This window comes from Pseudonaja textilis, chromosome 17, assembly GCF_049901715.1.
Source record: "Pseudonaja textilis isolate UNSWEBS1 chromosome 17, rPseTex1.2, whole genome shotgun sequence".
NCBI classification, from domain to species: Eukaryota; Metazoa; Chordata; class Lepidosauria; order Squamata; family Elapidae; genus Pseudonaja; species Pseudonaja textilis.
This window is the reverse complement of record NC_142006.1, coordinates 1,752,511-1,770,687: the sequence shown is the minus strand read 5'-3', so window position 1 is coordinate 1,770,687 and position 18,177 is coordinate 1,752,511. Positions and strand designations below refer to the sequence as shown.

Sequence of the window (18,177 nt, the reverse complement as noted above, 5' to 3'; positions counted from 1 at the left end):
GGAACTAAAATAAATCTGTAAATACAGGGCAGGCTTTCTTCTTTCTGAGGATTACGCTCCAAAATCATCCTGCCTTTCTTGTAGCAAAGGGGCAAAGAAAATTTAGAAGCCATCCAAAATGAATGATGATGTCCATTAAGGCAAGATAAGCATTGATTTTTTTAAAGGGCCTCTGCCTCGTGGATCCTGGGGCAGGACATACAGCCAGCTTTCTGCTATCTGTGCAAGAATCAAAACAATGGGAAGTGCATCAGGTTTAGAATTGAATAGAGCCGGAAGGGACCTTGGAGATCTTCTAGTCCAGCCTCCTGCTCAAGCAGGATATCCTATGCCATTTTAGACAAGTGACTGTCTCTAGATTCTTTTTAAAAACCTCCAGTGATGGAGCACCCACGATTTCTGGTGGCAAGCAGTTCCACTGGTTAATTGTCCTCACAGTCAGGAAGTCTCTCCTTAGTTCTAGGTTGCTTCTCTGCTTGATGAGTTTCCATCCATTGTTTCTTGTCCTGCCCTCTGGTGCTTTGGAGAATAGCTTGACTCCCTCTTCTTTGGGGCAGTCCCTGAGATATTGGAACACTGCTATCATATCTCCCCTAGAGTCCTTCTTTCCTCTAGACTAGCCAAATCCAATTCCTGCAGCCGTTCTTCCTATGTTTTAGTCTCCAGACCTTTGATCCTCTTAGTTGCGCTTCTCTGCACTTGTTCCAAAGTCTCAACATCTTTTTTGTAGTGTGGTGACCAAAATTAGTTGCGGTATTCCAGGTGTGGCCATACTAAGGCTTTATAAAGGGGTACCAATACTTCACGTGATTGACAACCTTCCTTAACAGATTAACAGAGTTGGAAGGGACCTTCTAGGTCACCTAGTCCAACCGCCCCGCCCAAGCAGGAGACCCTACACCATTTCACAATCGGATGGCAGTCCAGTCTTTCCTCTGTGAGCACATGGGAAGCCACTAATACCCCTTGTAAAAATAACAGGACACCTCGAGGGCCCATTGAACACCCCCCGCCTCAACAGAGCAAGTGCACAGGCCCCAGGCCTCCCCGCCATCTTGGTCAGAAGTCGCCCCCTCACCCCCCGCTTACCCCTGCCGTATTTTTCGGTCAGCTCAATGAGTTTCTTCTCCTCCTCTTGGCTCCATTTCCCCTTCTTTATGTCGTAGTGTAAGGAGTGCAAGTACCTGCAATCATAGGTGGAGAGGAAAGATATTACACGCTGCTGGATAATGGGGACCCATTGGACACACAGGGAGTCCTCGAACGGCAACCATTCATATAGCGGCCGTCCGAAGTTACAACGGCACTGAAAAAAAGCGACTTAGGACCAGTTTTCACACTTACGACCGTTGCGATATCCCCATGGTCAGGGATTTACATTCGGATGCTTAACAACTCATTCACATTTAGCCCCCTTTGCCACCTTCTGACAAGCAAAGTCAACGGGGAAGCCAGATACGCATAACAACTCTCTTACTAACAACTGCAGTGGTTCATTTAATAAAAGTCAGAAAAATTCTCCCTATTTCCGGGTTGAATCTCTCCTTGTTCAGTTTCCATCCATTAATCCTTGTCTGGCCTTTGGGGGCTTTGGAGAATAGCTTGACCCTCTCCTCCTCTCTGTGGCAGCCCCTCAAATGTTGGAAGTCTGCTATCATGTCTCCCCTGGTCCTTTTCTTCCCTAGACCAGCCAGGCCCAGTTCCTGCAACTGTTCATCGTATGTTTGAGCCTCCAGTCCCCTCATCATCCTGGTTGCTCTTCTCTGCACTCTTTCTAGAGTCTCAACAATTTTTTAATAGTGTGGTGACCAAAACTGGATGCAGTACGCTAGGTGTGGCCTTACTAAGGCTTTATAGAGTAGTGTTAGTACCTCATTTGATCTTGATTGTATCCCTCTGTTAATGCAATTTAGGATTGCATTAGCTTTTTTGGCTGCTGCTGCACAGGGCTGGCTCCTATTTAGCTGCTTGTCCACTAAGACTCCAAGATCCCTCTCCCAGTTCCTGCTATTGAGCCTGGTTTCACCCAGTCTATATGTGTCCTTTTGGTTTTTCTTGCCTAAAATTCTACCTTGAATTTCATTTTGTTAGAAAGGGCCCAGTGTTCTAGTCTGTCAAGATCCATCTGGATCTTGAGCCTATCTTCTAGGATGTTGGTTAATCCTGCCAGTTTAGTATCATCTGCAAAATTTGGAAGTTCCCCTTCTATTCCCTCATCTAAATCATTTATGAAGACATTGAAGAGTCCTGGGCCTAAGATGGAACCTTGTGGCACCCCACTGCTTACTTCCCTCTATGTAGATGTAGTACCATTAAGGACTACACATTGAGCACTGTCTGTCAGACGGTTACGAATCCATCTGGTGGTGATGCAGTCTATCCCACTTTTTTCTAGCTTCCCAAGAAGTAGGTGGTGGTCTATTTTGTCGAATGCCTTGATGAAGTCTAAGTATGTTATGTCCACAGTATTTCCATGGTCTACACAGGGCAGGCAGAGACAGGCCTGCTCTAAGTAGCAACCCTCCGATTCAAGCAGCCAACGTGCTGAGCTGGGACCTACCTGTCTCGGCACTGCAGGTCGTTCCTGCCAGGCACCTCCGCCCGGATCTTATACCAGTCTCGCTCTCCGTACTTGGCCACGGCCTTCAGGAGCAACTGGAGGGGACAAGCCAAAAGAGGGTCAGGTGAATGTGTGCTGTTGGTGGAGGGAAGAGGGGTGTGCCTGCCCTCCTTCAAGAAGGAGCAACGGAGGGAATCAAGAAAAGGGATGTTGGAAGTTACAATTCCCCTCCCTTCTAGGAAAACAGCCCCCACCCTTTGTCAAATAGGGCTATTCAAATAGCTGGAGCCAGCTTACTTTTCACAACAAAGGAAGGAGAAAATTTAAAGGCATGGGGTACATAGAAAAAAACCCCTACAAACTAGCTAAGATCCTTTCCCATAGAAATCAAATAGATGGCAAGTTATAAAAACTTTTAACCAAAAGGCACGGCAGGAAGGAACCACGATAGCAAACAAGCAACTACAAAGGATCAGGACCATAAAACCAAGATCCCAGGAAAAGATCCCAATCTCAAAGAGACAGGAATTCAACACACACAAATCAAAGATTTCACTTCCAAATCAAAGAACCTGAAAAAGGATAAGAAAGGGGTTGGTTTTCTTACCCCCTTCTTAGATTAATCCTAGGAACGCTGTGAGATTTCTTTTTACCTGCCTTCCTATTAATAAACTGATTCTGACTTCCAAGCAGCTGACCAAATCATTTTGCATTAAAATCTCCCAGCCGGGAAACTTGAATCTGCAAAAGGAAAGAACTTTGCCTATTCCTTAAAGGGACAGGCTTCTTTTTTTCCCTTTCCTCAGGGAGCATGGGCAAAAATACACAGTTGTCTAGAAAAAATAATAGGGAAACATGTAGATTTTCAACCTGAACTGTTTTTATGAGGGATGATATCAAAAAAAATTGGATAAGAAAAGTATTTGTTTAGTACGACATGCCTTAACAGCAACGAGGACTTTCTTCGCACCATATTTATTGGAAAGATGAAGAAACGCCTCAAGGTGAAGAGATAGTTAAGAAGATACTAGAACTGTTCAGAAAATGGACAGACTGACATCGAAAATCAAACAGAAAGAAAACACAGAATATTATCAAACATGGAACATATTTTACCAGTGGTTGGAAACGAAGGGGTGGCGAGTAAGAATGGCACCTGTATTGTTAACCAAATTAAACACCCAGACAACACAATGGTTATTAAGCACTAAGAAACGTAATTAAGAGAAAACTGATAAAATTTATTAGAAAAAAAGAAAAAAGGGAGCTGGTGGAGACGCCCACATGGTCCCCCGGAGCAGTTTCCCCAAAGAAGTTCGCCGAGAGATGTTTGTTGAGCCTCCCTGTGGAAAAGGCCCCTTACTTACAGCATCCTCTTTGGGTGTCCAGGCGCCTCGCTTTAAGTTGGGGTCCACTCGCTTGGTCCATCGGTAGATCAGCTGGGCAGAGTCCCTCCCCTCCATGTAGTACGCCACTGTGGAACAGGCAACACTTGCACTCAGCGCTTTGCTGGACCAGAACATCCCTATGGCTTGATCGTCGCTTATGCGCAGCACCAGAAAGGCTGCTCTGACCCCTCCTGCAGAAGAGGGCATCCTCGCACTACCTGAGCCAGGTGCCTCTCACGATCAGCTACTTCAACATCTCAAGCCTCTTTGGCTCTCAAATACCAACCGGAGGCATTTGGGAAGGAGTCATACAAGAACCTAGACCAGCATTTCCCAACTTTGGCCACGGTACGATGTGTGGACTTCAGCTCCCAGAATTCCCCAGGTAGCCATGTTGGGTTGGGGAATTCTGGGAACTGGAAGCCCACTGTCAGATCCGCGTATCTTGTCATTTCTTCAATAGAAGAAGAAAAGGGTGGGGGGGGGGAACTGATAAAGAAATCCTTCTTGATGTAACCTGAATGTATTTAATCTTATATGGAATTTGTATAACCTACACATGATATACTATGGAGGGATGAAACCCAGATGGCCGGAACCTATCGCCTCTGAGAGAGACAGCCAGGAGATGAAAAGACCATAAAAATTCCACAGTGAGACGTGTCCTGGGAAACTCTGGAAAAGATCGTTCTAAAAAGGGGATGGGGGGAATTAACATGTTGGCTCTTTGTTTTACTAAATACACATCAAGATAAGGGGAGAGGTTTTAAACTCCCTTATCTATCTCTGCATGCCTGAGAGACCTTAGATGCTGCTTTTAACCCCTACATGAATTGTCTCATCTCAGTAAAGGATTCCTTTTTGATACGTTTCAGAAGTTCATTCTAGTTGATTGAATGGGAAAAGTTCTGTAGCCTGACACCCACACATCTTCAAGAGGTCAAGGTTGAGAAATGCTGAATTAGACAGAGGCCACTGATGACTTGACCAATCAAGACAAAAACACTTTGGCACCAGCAGCAAAAGCAGTACTACCTCCATAACCAAAGGACACACAGTTCCAGAAAGCCAGTGAATCCATACTGGGAAACTGAGGAAGGCTACATTGACCCCCAGGTCACAAGAGCCAAGAAACAGGTCCTAGTTGTGCTCAAAAGGGGCTGCTCACCCTCTGGTTGAAGGAAGACAAGACCATTAGAAAGGTGGAATGTGCATTCCAGATGATAACAAGAAATGGTCTCATGGGAACCAAGGACATTTCAGCAGGTGTCTGCCAGAGTCGTGGAGATTTTCCTATAACAACACTTTGCTTTCAACAATGCTTTCATGCTGTGCCAAAATGACGTACTCAACAAAGTTTTGCATTTAAGAAATCGGATCGTTTCGACAGTGCTTGTTTGTTTGGGTTTATCAGTCGGAACCTTAACAGCGGGTGCTATAATCACGACACTCCCCACCCGCCCCCAGGAGGTAGCTTACTTTTCCGGTAGGGAATGTGATTCCCAACGCATTTCCTGCACGAGCTGCCTAAGCATCTGGTCTTCTTCGGGGCTCCATTCGCTCCGTTTGAAATCTTTGTTGTGGGACTGGAACTTCTGGAGGCACTGAAAGGCTGTGCGCTGTGTCTGGGGAGGGAGAAACAGCAATTGGGTGGGGGGGAATAGCAGGCCAGAAGGGGTGGGGCAGAAATGGGGAAGGCAGAAGGTCAGAGCTGCTGCATGGACGACCCACGTGTGTGTTGAGGTATAAGATTTAATAGCTGCCAGCTGTTGTAAGTCTGGTGCAATGTAAGGCTGGTGTAATATAAGGATGATGCAATAAGGACAAATTAGCATAGCATGGGTACTGCCCTTTTAAGACAAAGAATGGGCTCCCAGAAGTCTTTATCCCTTTAAGAATTGTTTATATAAGGCTGATCTTATGTAGGGAGTATTCTCTCTCCTTGTGTCCTGTATCCATTGCAGAGTTCTCTGTGTAGAGTTAAGAGTGATTGCTTGTAAGGTATTTGCCTACCATATATGTATTTCTGTATATGTCTTGTAGATAAATCACTGTTAAATGTCTAGATCTCTGTCTGCTGTGTTTTGCTCCTGGGCTGTCTCACAATAGCAGTCATGCTGCAAACGCTCTGACAGCGTGCATTTATTTCATCGATTCATATGGACATCCAAGGGATAAGGAACGATGGTAGAATCACCAGCTAGAGTAGAGGTGGGAGTTAAGAGGGGGCATAGCTTGGAATCTCTCTGTGGGAGGAAGCAACAGAGGACAGACTCCTGGATCTTTTATCTGTCTGCTGGCAAGAGAATGCAGTTAGTCTAGCCCAGGGGTCTTCACACTTGACAGCTTGAAGACTGGTGGACTTCAACTCCCAGAATTCCTCCTCCAGCCATGTTAGCTCAGGAATTCTGGGAGTTGAACTCCACAAGTCTTAAACGTGCCAAGTTTGAAGACCCTTGGTCTAGCCAGATTCTTGCAAGCAGGTGATCAATAATAATCCTCAACTTAGTGACTGTTCAAAGTACAACGGCACTGAAGCAAGTGACTTATGGTTGTTTTTCAAACTGACAACTGTCACGGCATCTGCTTGGTCACATGATCAAAATTCAGGTGTTTGGCAACTGGCATGTATTTATATCCTGGGGTTACGCGATCCCCTTTTCCAACCTCCTGACAAGCAAAGACGAAGCCAGGTTCACTTAACAACCAGGTTACTAACTTAACAATCAACCGCATTCACTTCACAACTGAAGCAAGAGAGAGGCACAACTCACTTAACAACGGTCTCACTTAACAAGAGAAATTCTACCAACTGCACCGGTTTGTGATTCTTTCCGAGCGCCACAGCTATCCCTGGCCATCTAAAATGCCTACAAAATTCTCCGGCTTTATGAAATGGGCGATTTTAATGCTGCCTTGGACATTTGTCCTTTACACACACACATACAAACATTCCAGTCAGAGGTTCTACCACATCCTGGCTAGACTCGCTGACCTTACCCCCAGCTCTTGGGCGATGGCTTCCCAGTGCAGACCGCCATGCTGGACAGCAATTTCCTTCAATTTCTCAATCTCCTCCTCGCTCCACTCCTTCTTGTTGATGTTAGGATGCTCAAAATTTTGCCAGTATTTCCTCAGCTCATTTGCGTTGCGTGTTCCTTCAAACTAGAGAGGGTGCAAGTCAGAATAAACGGCCGCAACTTCAGCAGGTTGGGGTTTTTTAAAAATATATATATATATAAACAAAGAAACACAGGGGAAATTTCATTTCCAGGCACAGTTCCCTCCGTTGCTCCCGCAGAAGTTTTTAGAGGCACCAGGCAGAGGGACCGGGGTGGACTCACGTTGATGTTGGCAATCTTGTCCCAGTCGTGTTCATCGTGTCTGTTTCCCAGTAGTGTTTCTTCTGGCAACATGCTAGATCCGGAAGAAGCAGAACGGCAGTTAGAAAAGCGTTTGTGCTGTTCTTTAAGCAGCTGCGTAGGAGAAGGCAGAGTTTGCAGTCATCTCCCCTTCTTGGTTTAAATGTGGCGGCACGAGTTTCAAATCAGTTTTGCTTATTAACATACAGATGACTTACATGACTTACAGTAGCTTAGCTACTAGTCAAAGTTACAGCCTACTACCAGACCCCTAGATACTGCAACTCAACTAGGGAAAGGGGGGAAGGGACTCTGAATGTATTTCTTTAATTTTACTTTGACAACTGTTGTTTTATAGAATAGAATAGAATAGAATAGAATAGAATAGAATAGAATAGAATAGAATAGAATAGAATAGAATAGAATAGAGTAGAATTGAATAGAGTAGAATAGAACAGAACACGAATAGAACAGGAATAGAACAGGAATAGAATAGAAATAGGAATAAAATTCTTTATTCTATTCTTTATTCAAGTATGATTGGACACACAAGGAATTTGTCTTGATGCAAAGGCTCTCAGTGTACATAAAAGAGAAGATACATTTGTCAAGAATTATAAGGTCCAACACTTAATAATAGTCATAGGGGACAATAAGCCATCACATCATACTGGGAAACAGTCCATATAAATTGTAAGGATACAAGCGGCAAAGTTAGTCATACAGTCACAAGAGGGAGGGGATGGGTGATAAGGAGTGATGAGAAGACTAATGGTAAGAGTAGTGCAGACTTTGTAAATAGTTGGTCAGTGTTGAGGGAATTATTTGTTTAGCGGAGTGATGGCATTCGGGAAAAAACTGTCCTTGTGTCTAGTTGCTCTGGTGTAACCTTTATCCTGGCACCTAAACACCCTGAGATTTTATCACCTTTTGGGGAATGTATAAGGGAGGAGGGCCATGTGGGTTGTTTCACTCTGAAAGCTGGCAGAAGATGACCCCTGGGAATGCCTGCTTATCTGGTTCTCAGGAGAGCCGTTACAATAACATCTTCACACCTGTGGATTGGCTGAATCCACATTGGGCTGGTAGAAAAGGTTTCTAATGTCTTATTTCTAACTCCATTACCTGAAGGGATTCAGAGTCTGCTTTGCCTTTGTTCTGCGATCACTTCAGTTCAATAAAAGATTCCTTTTGAAATACCAAGTTTCAAGAGTATTTTACTTTCTTGGGTAAGGAGGGGAGGCAGGAACTTACACCTATCTTGGCTTGTGACCTACATTCAAATTTCTGACACAAGTTCGGCCACATGAGCGAACTTCGTCCCTCTGCAAGACGCCCACAATTGTAGCCATTTGCAGTGTCCTACGGTCACATGACAGTGTTTTACAACACTGAAGACTGAAGTTACTTCTGTTCTTGGCAAAACCACACCCAAGGTGAGTCATTGGTTTTACTGCTGAACTGGCTGCCCAGAAAATTTTGGCATGCACCCAAAGGAACCAGAGCAGCTTCAAATTCAGAGTATCTCACAATGTATAGGCTGCTCCTATAATCCTAGCCCTTACTTCCTAACAACTGCCAAGGTGGTCCTCAATCAAAGACCGGATATCAGGAAACAAAAAACCTGCATCTGGACACAGTTTTAGACCAGTCAGGTGTAAATCCAGTATGCCAGTTTTCTTGAGCAACTTTAAGGAACTATCAGCCAATTCTAGCACTGCATATTGTGTAAGACCCCTACAAAAATGAAAAGTTTTCTTAGAATAGAGCCGTGATGGCGAATCTACGGCATGCAGAGCCATTTGTGCCGGCACACGAGTTGTAGGTAAACTTACCTCATTGTGCATGCGCCTGCCTCACAGCTGATTTTCGGCCAGTTTGAGGCCTTTTTTTTGGCCTCCCAAAGGCTTCTCCCAAAGGCTTCTCCAGGCTTTGCTGGCCAAAAACTAGCCCCGTTTTGTCACTTCCTGTTTTTCCGAAAATACCATAAGTGACAAAACAGGGCTAGTTTTCGGCCTGCAAAGCCCGCAGAAGCCTTCCTCAAGCCTCTGGGAGGCCAAAAATCAGCTGTGAGGCGCAGTGCAGGTAAGGGGGCGGTGGATAGGGTGGGTAGGGATTGCATGCACGTGCGTAGGGGGCATGGGGTACGTAGGCAATGGCGTACATTGCCTTCTGGTTGCTGCACGTGAGCGTGCTAGCACAGGCACAATTTTTGGCACGGGAGCCCAAAAAAGTTAGCCACCGCTGGAACAGAGCATCTCCCTCAACTTTGGCAACTTTAGGACCTACGAATTTCAACTCCAGAATTTTGTCCCAAGCATGCTGGCCGGTGGAATTCTGGGAGCTGAAATCCACACAGTTTGAAGTTGCCAACGTTGAGAAAGACTCGCATAGAGAATACTTGGTAGAGAGCCACTGAGGCTCTTGGAGATGCAAGTAATGTCAGGGTTCCGACGATCGCCCTAATTAAATCATGAGCCTCGAGCCAAACTTCAAAAGAATCCAAAGGATTTATTAGGAGCAACATGTCCGGCACTAACCCATATGAAGCCAACTCTGAGATACATAATTTACGACACCTATGACCCTGTTTCTCCCCACCACCCCCTGGGTATGTCATACATCAGATTCTCCAACTAAAACACGTTTCTGGGCTGGGTGTCATCAATCACACTCTCCAATGAAGGATTTCCTTGGGTAGAAGATCCAGCTACAATCTCCACAAGATAAGTGTGGAATGTGCTTCTGCCGCACTGCTCCCTCAGCCCCTCCCCCTCCTTTCTTATGGCAACTCAGAAACAGGCATAGGAATGATTTATGAGTTGACAACTGAATCATTTTAGTTGGCTGCCAGGATCAAGGTAGAAGTCAACTCCTCCCCTCCTTCTCTCCGGCTCCTGTTTGCCAGATCACTCTTGCTGGCAGGTGGATTCAAATTGCTTTAGGAAAGCTTCCCAAATTACCGGCTCACATCTGTCTCAGGGACACAAGCAGTCAACAAATTCAAGCGGCAAATCTTACTTGATTTCACTTATTTCACGTTCCGTTTCCTGGATTTGCTTCCCCAAGATCTGCTTTTCCACCTCATCCTTGGATTTCTCCCGTTTTTCATTCAGATAATCCACCCTGTTAAAAAAAATTGGAAGAGGTCTGTGCAGAGACACACACACGCACAAAAAAACACCCAGAGATGGGAACAACCCCCTGCAACAAGCTGGATGATAGGAGGGGTCTCGTCCTGTCGCATTTTTTCAGTTGTACTACGAAATTCATCTCAAGAGGCACAACCACCGCAGCCTTGCGGGCCAGACTCCGCGCGTGCCTGGGCTGATTCTAGAGTTGCCTCAGTTTGTATTTTTGGGAACCCCCTTCTAAGAGCAGATTGGAGAACAGAAACCACCTGAAGCTTTAAAGCCAACTTGTCTATGCGGTGATGAAGAAACAAAGGTTCTCACCCCAAGGCTGGGATTTTCTTCCTTAGGAGATGCAGACCCAAGGTTAGAGCGATGGCATTGAATAAATCTCCTTCTAATTCAAGAAAGGTTACAAAAAGCCCAATATCGCTTGACAGAAAATGTGGGTTGTTCGGGGTTGACGCAATTGGTGGGGCTAACAAGGCGTTTTTCTCCCTCCTGTTTCTTACCAGAAGCTGCTTGGTACTCAAACACCAAGAAGACCAAGAAGCTTATAGTGGACTATAGAAGGGACAGATCTGTCAGGCTACAGAACTTTTCCCATTCAATCCACAAGAATGAACTTCTGAAAACCAAACATATCAAAAGGAATCCTTTATTGAGATGAGACAATTCCTGTAGGGATTTAAAGCAGCGGCTAACGTGCCTCAGGCAGGCAGAGATAGATAAGGGAGTTTAAGACCCCTCCCCTTCTCTTGATGTGTATTTAGTAAAACAAGGAGCCAATATGTTTATCCCCCCACCTCTTCTGAGAAGGATCTTTTTTGAGGTTCCCAGGAGGCATCTCCCAGCAGGAATTTTTATGGTATCTTCATCCTGTGGCTGTCTCTTTCAGAGGTGACAGGGTTCCGGGCATCTGGTCTCTGTCCCTCCATAGTATATCATGGGTTATCCAATTTCAACATAAGATTTAATATAACCAGGTTACATCAACAAGGATGCCTTATACCAACTTCTTCCATGAAGAATGGCAGATACACGGATCTGACAAGATCAGACATCCAGCCTTTGCTTATCCATGGAGACCAAGGGGAGCAAGTGGCCAGTTTTAAGTTTCTGGGTGTTGTCATCAAAGAGGACCTGATTTGGGGTGCTCGCATTGCAGCCCTGGTCAAAAGGGCCCAGCAGAGATTATACGACCTGAGGCTTCTCAGGAAACAACAACTGAATAGGAAAACTGCTGGTGACCTTCTAGCGCTGCACCAGAGAGAGCATCTTAACTGACTGCACCTCTGTATGGTTTGCCAGTTGCACAGGGGCAGATAGGACAGCGCTCCAGAGGGTGAATGTCATTGCCCAGAGGATCACTGGTTGCCTTCTCCCCTCTTTGGAAGAGCTTCATAGCTCTTAAGAAAGTTCAAAACATCCTCAAAGAGCGATCTCATCTTTTTTTGCATTATTGCCATCTGACAGGAGGTACAGGACAATAAAAACAAGGACAAACAGGCTGGAAAACAGCTTCTATCCCAGGGCAGGAGCTCTTTTGAATTCTGCTGCATAGTACACTGAACATGGTATTTAACTTCATTGCACGGTGTGCAGTGACAATAGAGTAAACTAAACTAAACTAAGGTAACTTACTTGAGCATCTTTGGCTGCAGCAGATGCTGTAAGCGGTCGCTCACGACGGCTTGTTGTAGGAGCAGTTTCTCCCGGCTCTTCCCTGGGGAAGAAGACGGAGAGTCGGGGTTTAGGAAAGTGGCATTCAACACCCAATGGATCAAACTCCGGATGGGATTCTCAGTCCGGGGTGCGGAAAATGCTAGTTTTGAATGTTGTGAAGTCCTTATCAGGGAAAGAGATAGCCCAGTCCGCTGGCCAGGACTTCATAGGCAAATAGCAATAGCCCTTAGCCTTATATACCGCTTCACGGTGCTTTTGCAGTCCTCTCTAAGCAGTTTACAGAGTCAGCCTCTTGTCCACCCCACCCACCCCAAAACAATCTGGGTCCTCACTTTAGCGACTTTGGAAGGATGGAAGGCTGAGTCAATCTTAAGCCTGTCAGGACTGAATTGCTGGCAGTGGGCAGAATTAGCCTGTAATCCTTCATTCTAACCACGGCACACCATGGATGGATGGATGGATGGATGGATGGATGGAAGGAAGGAAGGAAGGAGGGAAGGAAGGAAGATCAGAATAACAAGGAAGGAAGGAAGGAGATCAGAATAAGAAGCAGGAAGGAAGAAAGGAAAGGAAAGGAAGGAAGGAAGGAAAGGAAGGAGGAAGGAAGGAAGGAAGGAAGGAAAGATCAGAATAAGGAAGGAAAGGAAAGGAAAGGAAGGAAGGAGGAAAGGAAGAAAAGAAGCAAGCAAAGAAAGGAAGGAAGGAAGGAAAGGAAGGAGATCAGAATAAGAAGCAGGGAAGGAAGGAAGGAAGGAAGGAAGGAGGAAGGAAGGAAGGAAGGAAGGGGAAAGGAAGGAAGGAAGGAAGGAAGATCAGAATAAGAAGCAGGGAAGGAAGGAAGGAAGGAAGGAAGGAAGGAAGGAAGGAAGGAGAGATATCAGAATAAGAAGGGGAAGGAAGGAAGGAAGGAAGGAGGGAGGGAGGGAGGGAGGGAGGGAAAACAATAGCAATAGCACTTGGATTTATATACCCTTTCACAGTTTTACAGCCCTCTCTAAGTGCTTTACAGAGTCAGCCTATCACGCCCACCCCAACAATCTGGGTCCTCATTTTACCGACCTTGGAAGGATGGAAGGCTGAGTCAACCTTGAGCGAGTGGGACTTGAACTGCTGGCAGTCAGCAGAAGTAGCCTGCAGTATTGCATTCCTACCACTGGGCCACTGCAACTCTTAATCCCTGTGCAATGCCCTTGGAGAGGTAATGTATAGGTAATCCTCAACTTAAAACTGCTTGTTTAGTGACTGTTCAAAGTTACAGTGGCATTACAAACGATAACTTAAAACTGGTCCTCACACTTACACCCGTAGCGGCATCCCCAAACACGTTACCCGTGTTCGGATGCTTGGCAGCCAGCAATGGATTTACCACAGGTACAACCTGCCAGGGTCATGCGTGAGGAGCCACCTCCTCCCCCCCAATGAACGGTCCCTTCACCGTGGCTCCTTACATTTGACAGTGATCAGCTCCTCGAAAGACTTGATGCCTTGACGTGCCTTTTCTCGAGCGTCGTCGTTGGCAGGAGGGCCCTGGGGACAAAACCCGACACGTTGATTGCAGTTCCCATTTCAATCCCTGCCATAAGACAATTCCTGTCCCTGGGGACTTCTAGAATAAAGGGGAGATTCTGCTCAAGATTTCAGATCACAGGAGGAGGGAGGGGGGGGAAAGGAGGTGGAGAGAGAGGGAGGGAGGGTGAGGGAGAGGGAGGGAGGGAGAGGAGAGGGAGGAGGAGGGAGAGAGAGGGAGAGAAGGAGAGGGAAAGGGAGAGACGGAGGGAGGGGGAGCGAGAGAGAGGGAGGGAGAGAGGGTGAGGGGGGGAGAGAGGGAGGGAGAGGGGGAGGGAGAGAAGGAGAGAGAGAGAGAGGGAGAGGGAGAGGGAGAGAGAGTGAGGAGGGAGGGGGAGAGGGGGAGAGGAGGAGAGAGAGGGAGAGAGGGGAGGGAGAGAGGGAGGGAGAGAGAGGAGAGAGAGGGAAGGGAGGGAGAGGAAGGGAGAGAGAGGGAGAGAGAGAGGGGGGGGAGAGAGGGGAGGGGGAGAGAGAGAGGAGGGGGAGGGAGAGAGAGGAGGAAGGAGGGGAGAGGGAGGGAGGGGCAGGGGGAGGGGCAGAGAGGGAGGGAGGGGGAGAGAAAATGACTTGCATGGCACCGATCAGAGTAATCCTGTTAGGAGGGACACCTGATCTGGCTGAATTTTTTCTCCTTCCCTTGACAACCAGTGGGGACTACTACTACGCCCTTGGAGACAAGCAGAAAAGAACAGCGACAAAGCTGACGTCCATAGGAAAGGAGAAGCCAACCAGGGGAGTTAGAAATTGCCACGGTCGATACCGTGGGCAGCTCCACGGACATGCAGGTCTGCTGCTTGCGCCGATGGAGCCCACACACTCACCCGCTGCTTGTGCAAGTGAGGGCACCCGCTCACCCACCACTTCCACGGCCCAGTTCCCAAAGGCTCAAGGTCTGGTAGTGGACCGGGACCCTGAGGTTGGGGACCTGCCAGATCTGGTTACCTCCTAAGGGACTACCTGTCTCCCATAGGATCTGCCTAGCTGGCTGAGGAATTCTGGGAGTGGAAGTCCACAAGTCTGAAAGTTGCCAAGGTTGGAGACCTCCTGGTCTAGAGTGAATTTCCCCTCCTGAGACCCTGAGAGCCCCCACTCAACTGCGGTCCAGAAGGGCCTTGGCCAAGGGAGAGGGACACCCCTTATCACGCTTGCCATCTTTTCTTTTTTATGACCCGAATGTACATTTGATTATTAGGAGCCACCCAGGGATGTTCAGAGCCAGGCAGCATCGGAGTCGAATACGTTACCCTTGCAATCATACTTACAAACCCCGACGTTTTGTCCTTGAAATACGGCTTCATAAAATGGCCCAAGAACATATTTGCTGGCAAGGATTTCCCGTCGCTCGATTTTATCCCTTTCGTTCCGGCGAGCTCCCAGGTGAGTTTTTCCTGCAGGACAATCACAAACCGAAGGCGCCCATGAGGGCCAGAATTCTGGGCCTGCGTGAGCCCCGGTCCAACTGCACCCCAGAACTGAGTTGAAAGCATCCCACCATCCAAGGGGGGGCTGCTAGCGTTAGGGCTGGTTTGGTGAACTGCCAGATCCCACCCCAGGCTGGTCCCGCCCACCCTACCCTGCCTCTCCCCTCCCACCTCTGCCCTCTCCCCTCCCAAGAGTCTCTACATTTCTGACCTCCAGAGCCCGGGGAGGGGACTGTTTTCGCCCTCCCACAGGCTGGGGAAAATGACCCCCCCACACACACACACACACATTATGATGGAGGCCGACTAGGCCAGGCCCACCCAGCCACCAAGCAGAGAAATTTTTGAAATCACCATCCTGCCATTATTCAGACAGCTCGGCTGAGTGATCCTCCTTGCAAAATTCTTCTTGCTTTTGGCAGAGCTGGGAAAAAGCGCCGGACTTGCAAGCCAAATGTAAGGTCTCTACCCCTTCCCTCACCGGGACATTCTGAGCTCTTGCAGCCAGTCCACATTAATGGTAGTGTAGTAGCTACTGAGATCCTATGGGTGGTGCTAGATGCTAGCAGCAAACTGCAGTGTTTAAAAACCTTATATAGGGCCTCCTGGCTACTTGCAAGATCTCACCTTGGTGAAGGTGGAAAGCCCCGGACTTTCCAGGTATTTAGGTGATCTCATTGACTAACATCACCGCTAGTCTTAAGGATTGGTTGGGAGGTTGTACCAATGTGGTTGTGACAGGTTTCACCCATGTGGGATCTATTCTCCAATCCAAATACCGTATCTATGCTACTCTTCCTTGCTTGTAAAAATGGTATAAAAGAATAAACGCTGCCCAAGCAGTCAGACCTCTTGGCACCCTGCACAATGACTGATCTTTGAAATCCATCATCGTAGGTTGCAGTGCCTATGCTCAGAGGACAGTAGTGGGATTCCAAAATTTTTTTACTACCAGTTCTGTGGGCGTGGCAGGGGAAGGATACTGTAAAATCTCCAGACAGAGGTGGGATTTATGCCGGTTCTCCAAACTACTCAAAATTTCTGCTAACGGTTCTCCAGAAATGATCAGAACCTGCTGAATACCCACCTCTGTTATAGGGCCACAATTTGCGTTTTTGCTGGAAACCAGAGTTTAGAAGAATTTTTTTATTGGCCAAGCGTGATTAGACACACAAGGAATTTGTCTCCAGTGCATAAGCTCTCAGGGTACATACAACAGTAGTTATAGATCATTATCATAGTCATTGTAAAAAATACATGTGTCCTAAAACATTAAATACAACGCTTAGTGATAGTCATGGATAATAAGCAGTCAGCATAAATCATACTAGGATACTAAATAAATGATATAGATGGTAAGATATAAGCAACAAAGTTTTAGTCATAAAAAGATAAGGAGATGAGAATAAGGATGGTAATACAGCCTTTCTAGAGAGTTTGAAAGTGTTGTGGGAATCTACTTCCAGTTTCCAGCAAAAACTGCCCAATAGTATACAATGGGTTCACTTAACCACCAGTGAAAAAAAACACGATCATAAAATCAGGCATAGTTACGTGATGACCCACTTTAGGAACAAGATTGTGGGCTCAATTGCGGTCATAAGTCGAGGACTGACCGAAACACAAGGCAAGGCCAGTTGCTGACTTGTTGAATAAACATACTGGCTTTTGTTTCACCAAATACACATCGAGATAAGGGGAGGGGTTCTAAACTCCCTTATGTATCCCTGCATGACTGAGGGACCTCAGACGCTGCTTTTAATCCCTACGTGAATTGTCTCATCTCAGTAAAGGATTTTCCTTTTGATACGTTTGGTTTTCAGAAGTTCATTCTTGTGGATTGAATGGGAAACGTTCTGTAGCCTGACACGCCCCTTTTGTTTCAGCTGCTCTCACCTTCTAGCAGCTCTGCGCAGACACGCACTGGGAACAGGCTCCCCTTGCTCCTCTGCCTCGCTAATGCCGGACTCCGGAGGCTCCGGAGTCAGCACCCCACTCCCAGATGGTCCTGGCCCCACCTCTGCATCAGATGCAGGAATCTCATCCGAGTCCTCTCCAGACTCCAGGACTGGTCCCCATTCTTCCGCACTGTCCGATTCCGCTGCCGTCTGCTCAGGTTGCCGGCGAACCACAACAGTCACACCACACCTTGACTAGAACTATTAGATCCTCTGATCCCCATTCACTTGTGAAATGGGCACACTGTGACAATTCTTCTGGGAAAGCTGAGAGAGACTCAAAGGAGATGAGGCTTTCCTGCTCTCTTCCCAAGATCCCTGCAGCTCAACTCACCTGCTGCTTTTTATTTTGGGCAAGGAAGCTGTTGATCTCCTCAATCTTCTCCTGAATCACTTCCTGATAAACCAGGTTCATCTGGAGGCAGGTTTCTGGGGTTTGGGGTAGGTTGACTTCCTCTTCCTCACCGTCCTCTTTCTCCCCATCTTGGTCCACCTCCTGAAACAGAAGAAGGGATTAAAGGAGTTAAGAGATGTGGAGACACAAAAAGAATAAATGTTAAAGCAGCGATCTGTTAAATAGACAAGCTAAATATTATTATAGAATTGTTATTGTGATGAATACTATTGCAAATCTTGATCACGATTGCCTAAAAACAATTGTACCCAGACAAGAGAGTTTGATTGAAATGGAATTTTTATATGTTATATGAATAGAATAAATAAAAAATAAAAAGAGAAGGGATTAAAGCTAGAAAATTGCTGTTCCTGAAAAAAAGAAACTCCTCTAAATAAAACAGTTAAGTTCAAGGGCTGCAGGATTATGTTAGTACAGCTTCATTTCTTTTTTCCATCTCCTGTTATTATTTTAATGCTAGGTATTATTTAATCAGGGAGTTTAACTATGAGTTTTGTTACTTAGCTATGTTGTAAGTATAATTTAAGAGCCAGTTGCATAGTTTTAAAGTCCTGTTATGAATGGAAAGCATGTAAATCGGCTGTATGGAACATTGGCTGTACATTTAAAATCTTGAATAAGAGGCGAAGATGGGTGGCAAAAGGCATCTAAATCAACAAGAAACTCTGCTTTCTCTCAATTTCTAGCCAT

General features: G+C 46.4%; 1 protein-coding gene across 1 annotated transcript in view; it reads right to left on the bottom strand.

The window, feature by feature from the left end:
• The window catches only part of SNAPC4 (small nuclear RNA activating complex polypeptide 4), a gene marked incomplete at its 5' end in the record, with an annotated part of 29,852 nt that extends 12,269 nt beyond the window's left edge, over nucleotides 1-17,583 (bottom strand). The window contains 12 exon segments of the mRNA XM_026719129.2: nucleotides 1,090-1,184; nucleotides 2,561-2,655; nucleotides 3,928-4,034; nucleotides 5,428-5,453; nucleotides 5,455-5,573; nucleotides 6,949-7,113; nucleotides 7,293-7,365; nucleotides 10,332-10,436; nucleotides 12,086-12,167; nucleotides 13,576-13,654; nucleotides 14,956-15,081; nucleotides 17,407-17,583. Of these exon segments, the coding sequence (XP_026574914.2) occupies nucleotides 1,090-1,184; nucleotides 2,561-2,655; nucleotides 3,928-4,034; nucleotides 5,428-5,453; nucleotides 5,455-5,573; nucleotides 6,949-7,113; nucleotides 7,293-7,365; nucleotides 10,332-10,436; nucleotides 12,086-12,167; nucleotides 13,576-13,654; nucleotides 14,956-15,081; nucleotides 17,407-17,583 (1,249 nt within the window).
• Between the last annotated feature and the right edge of the window lie 594 nt (nucleotides 17,584-18,177).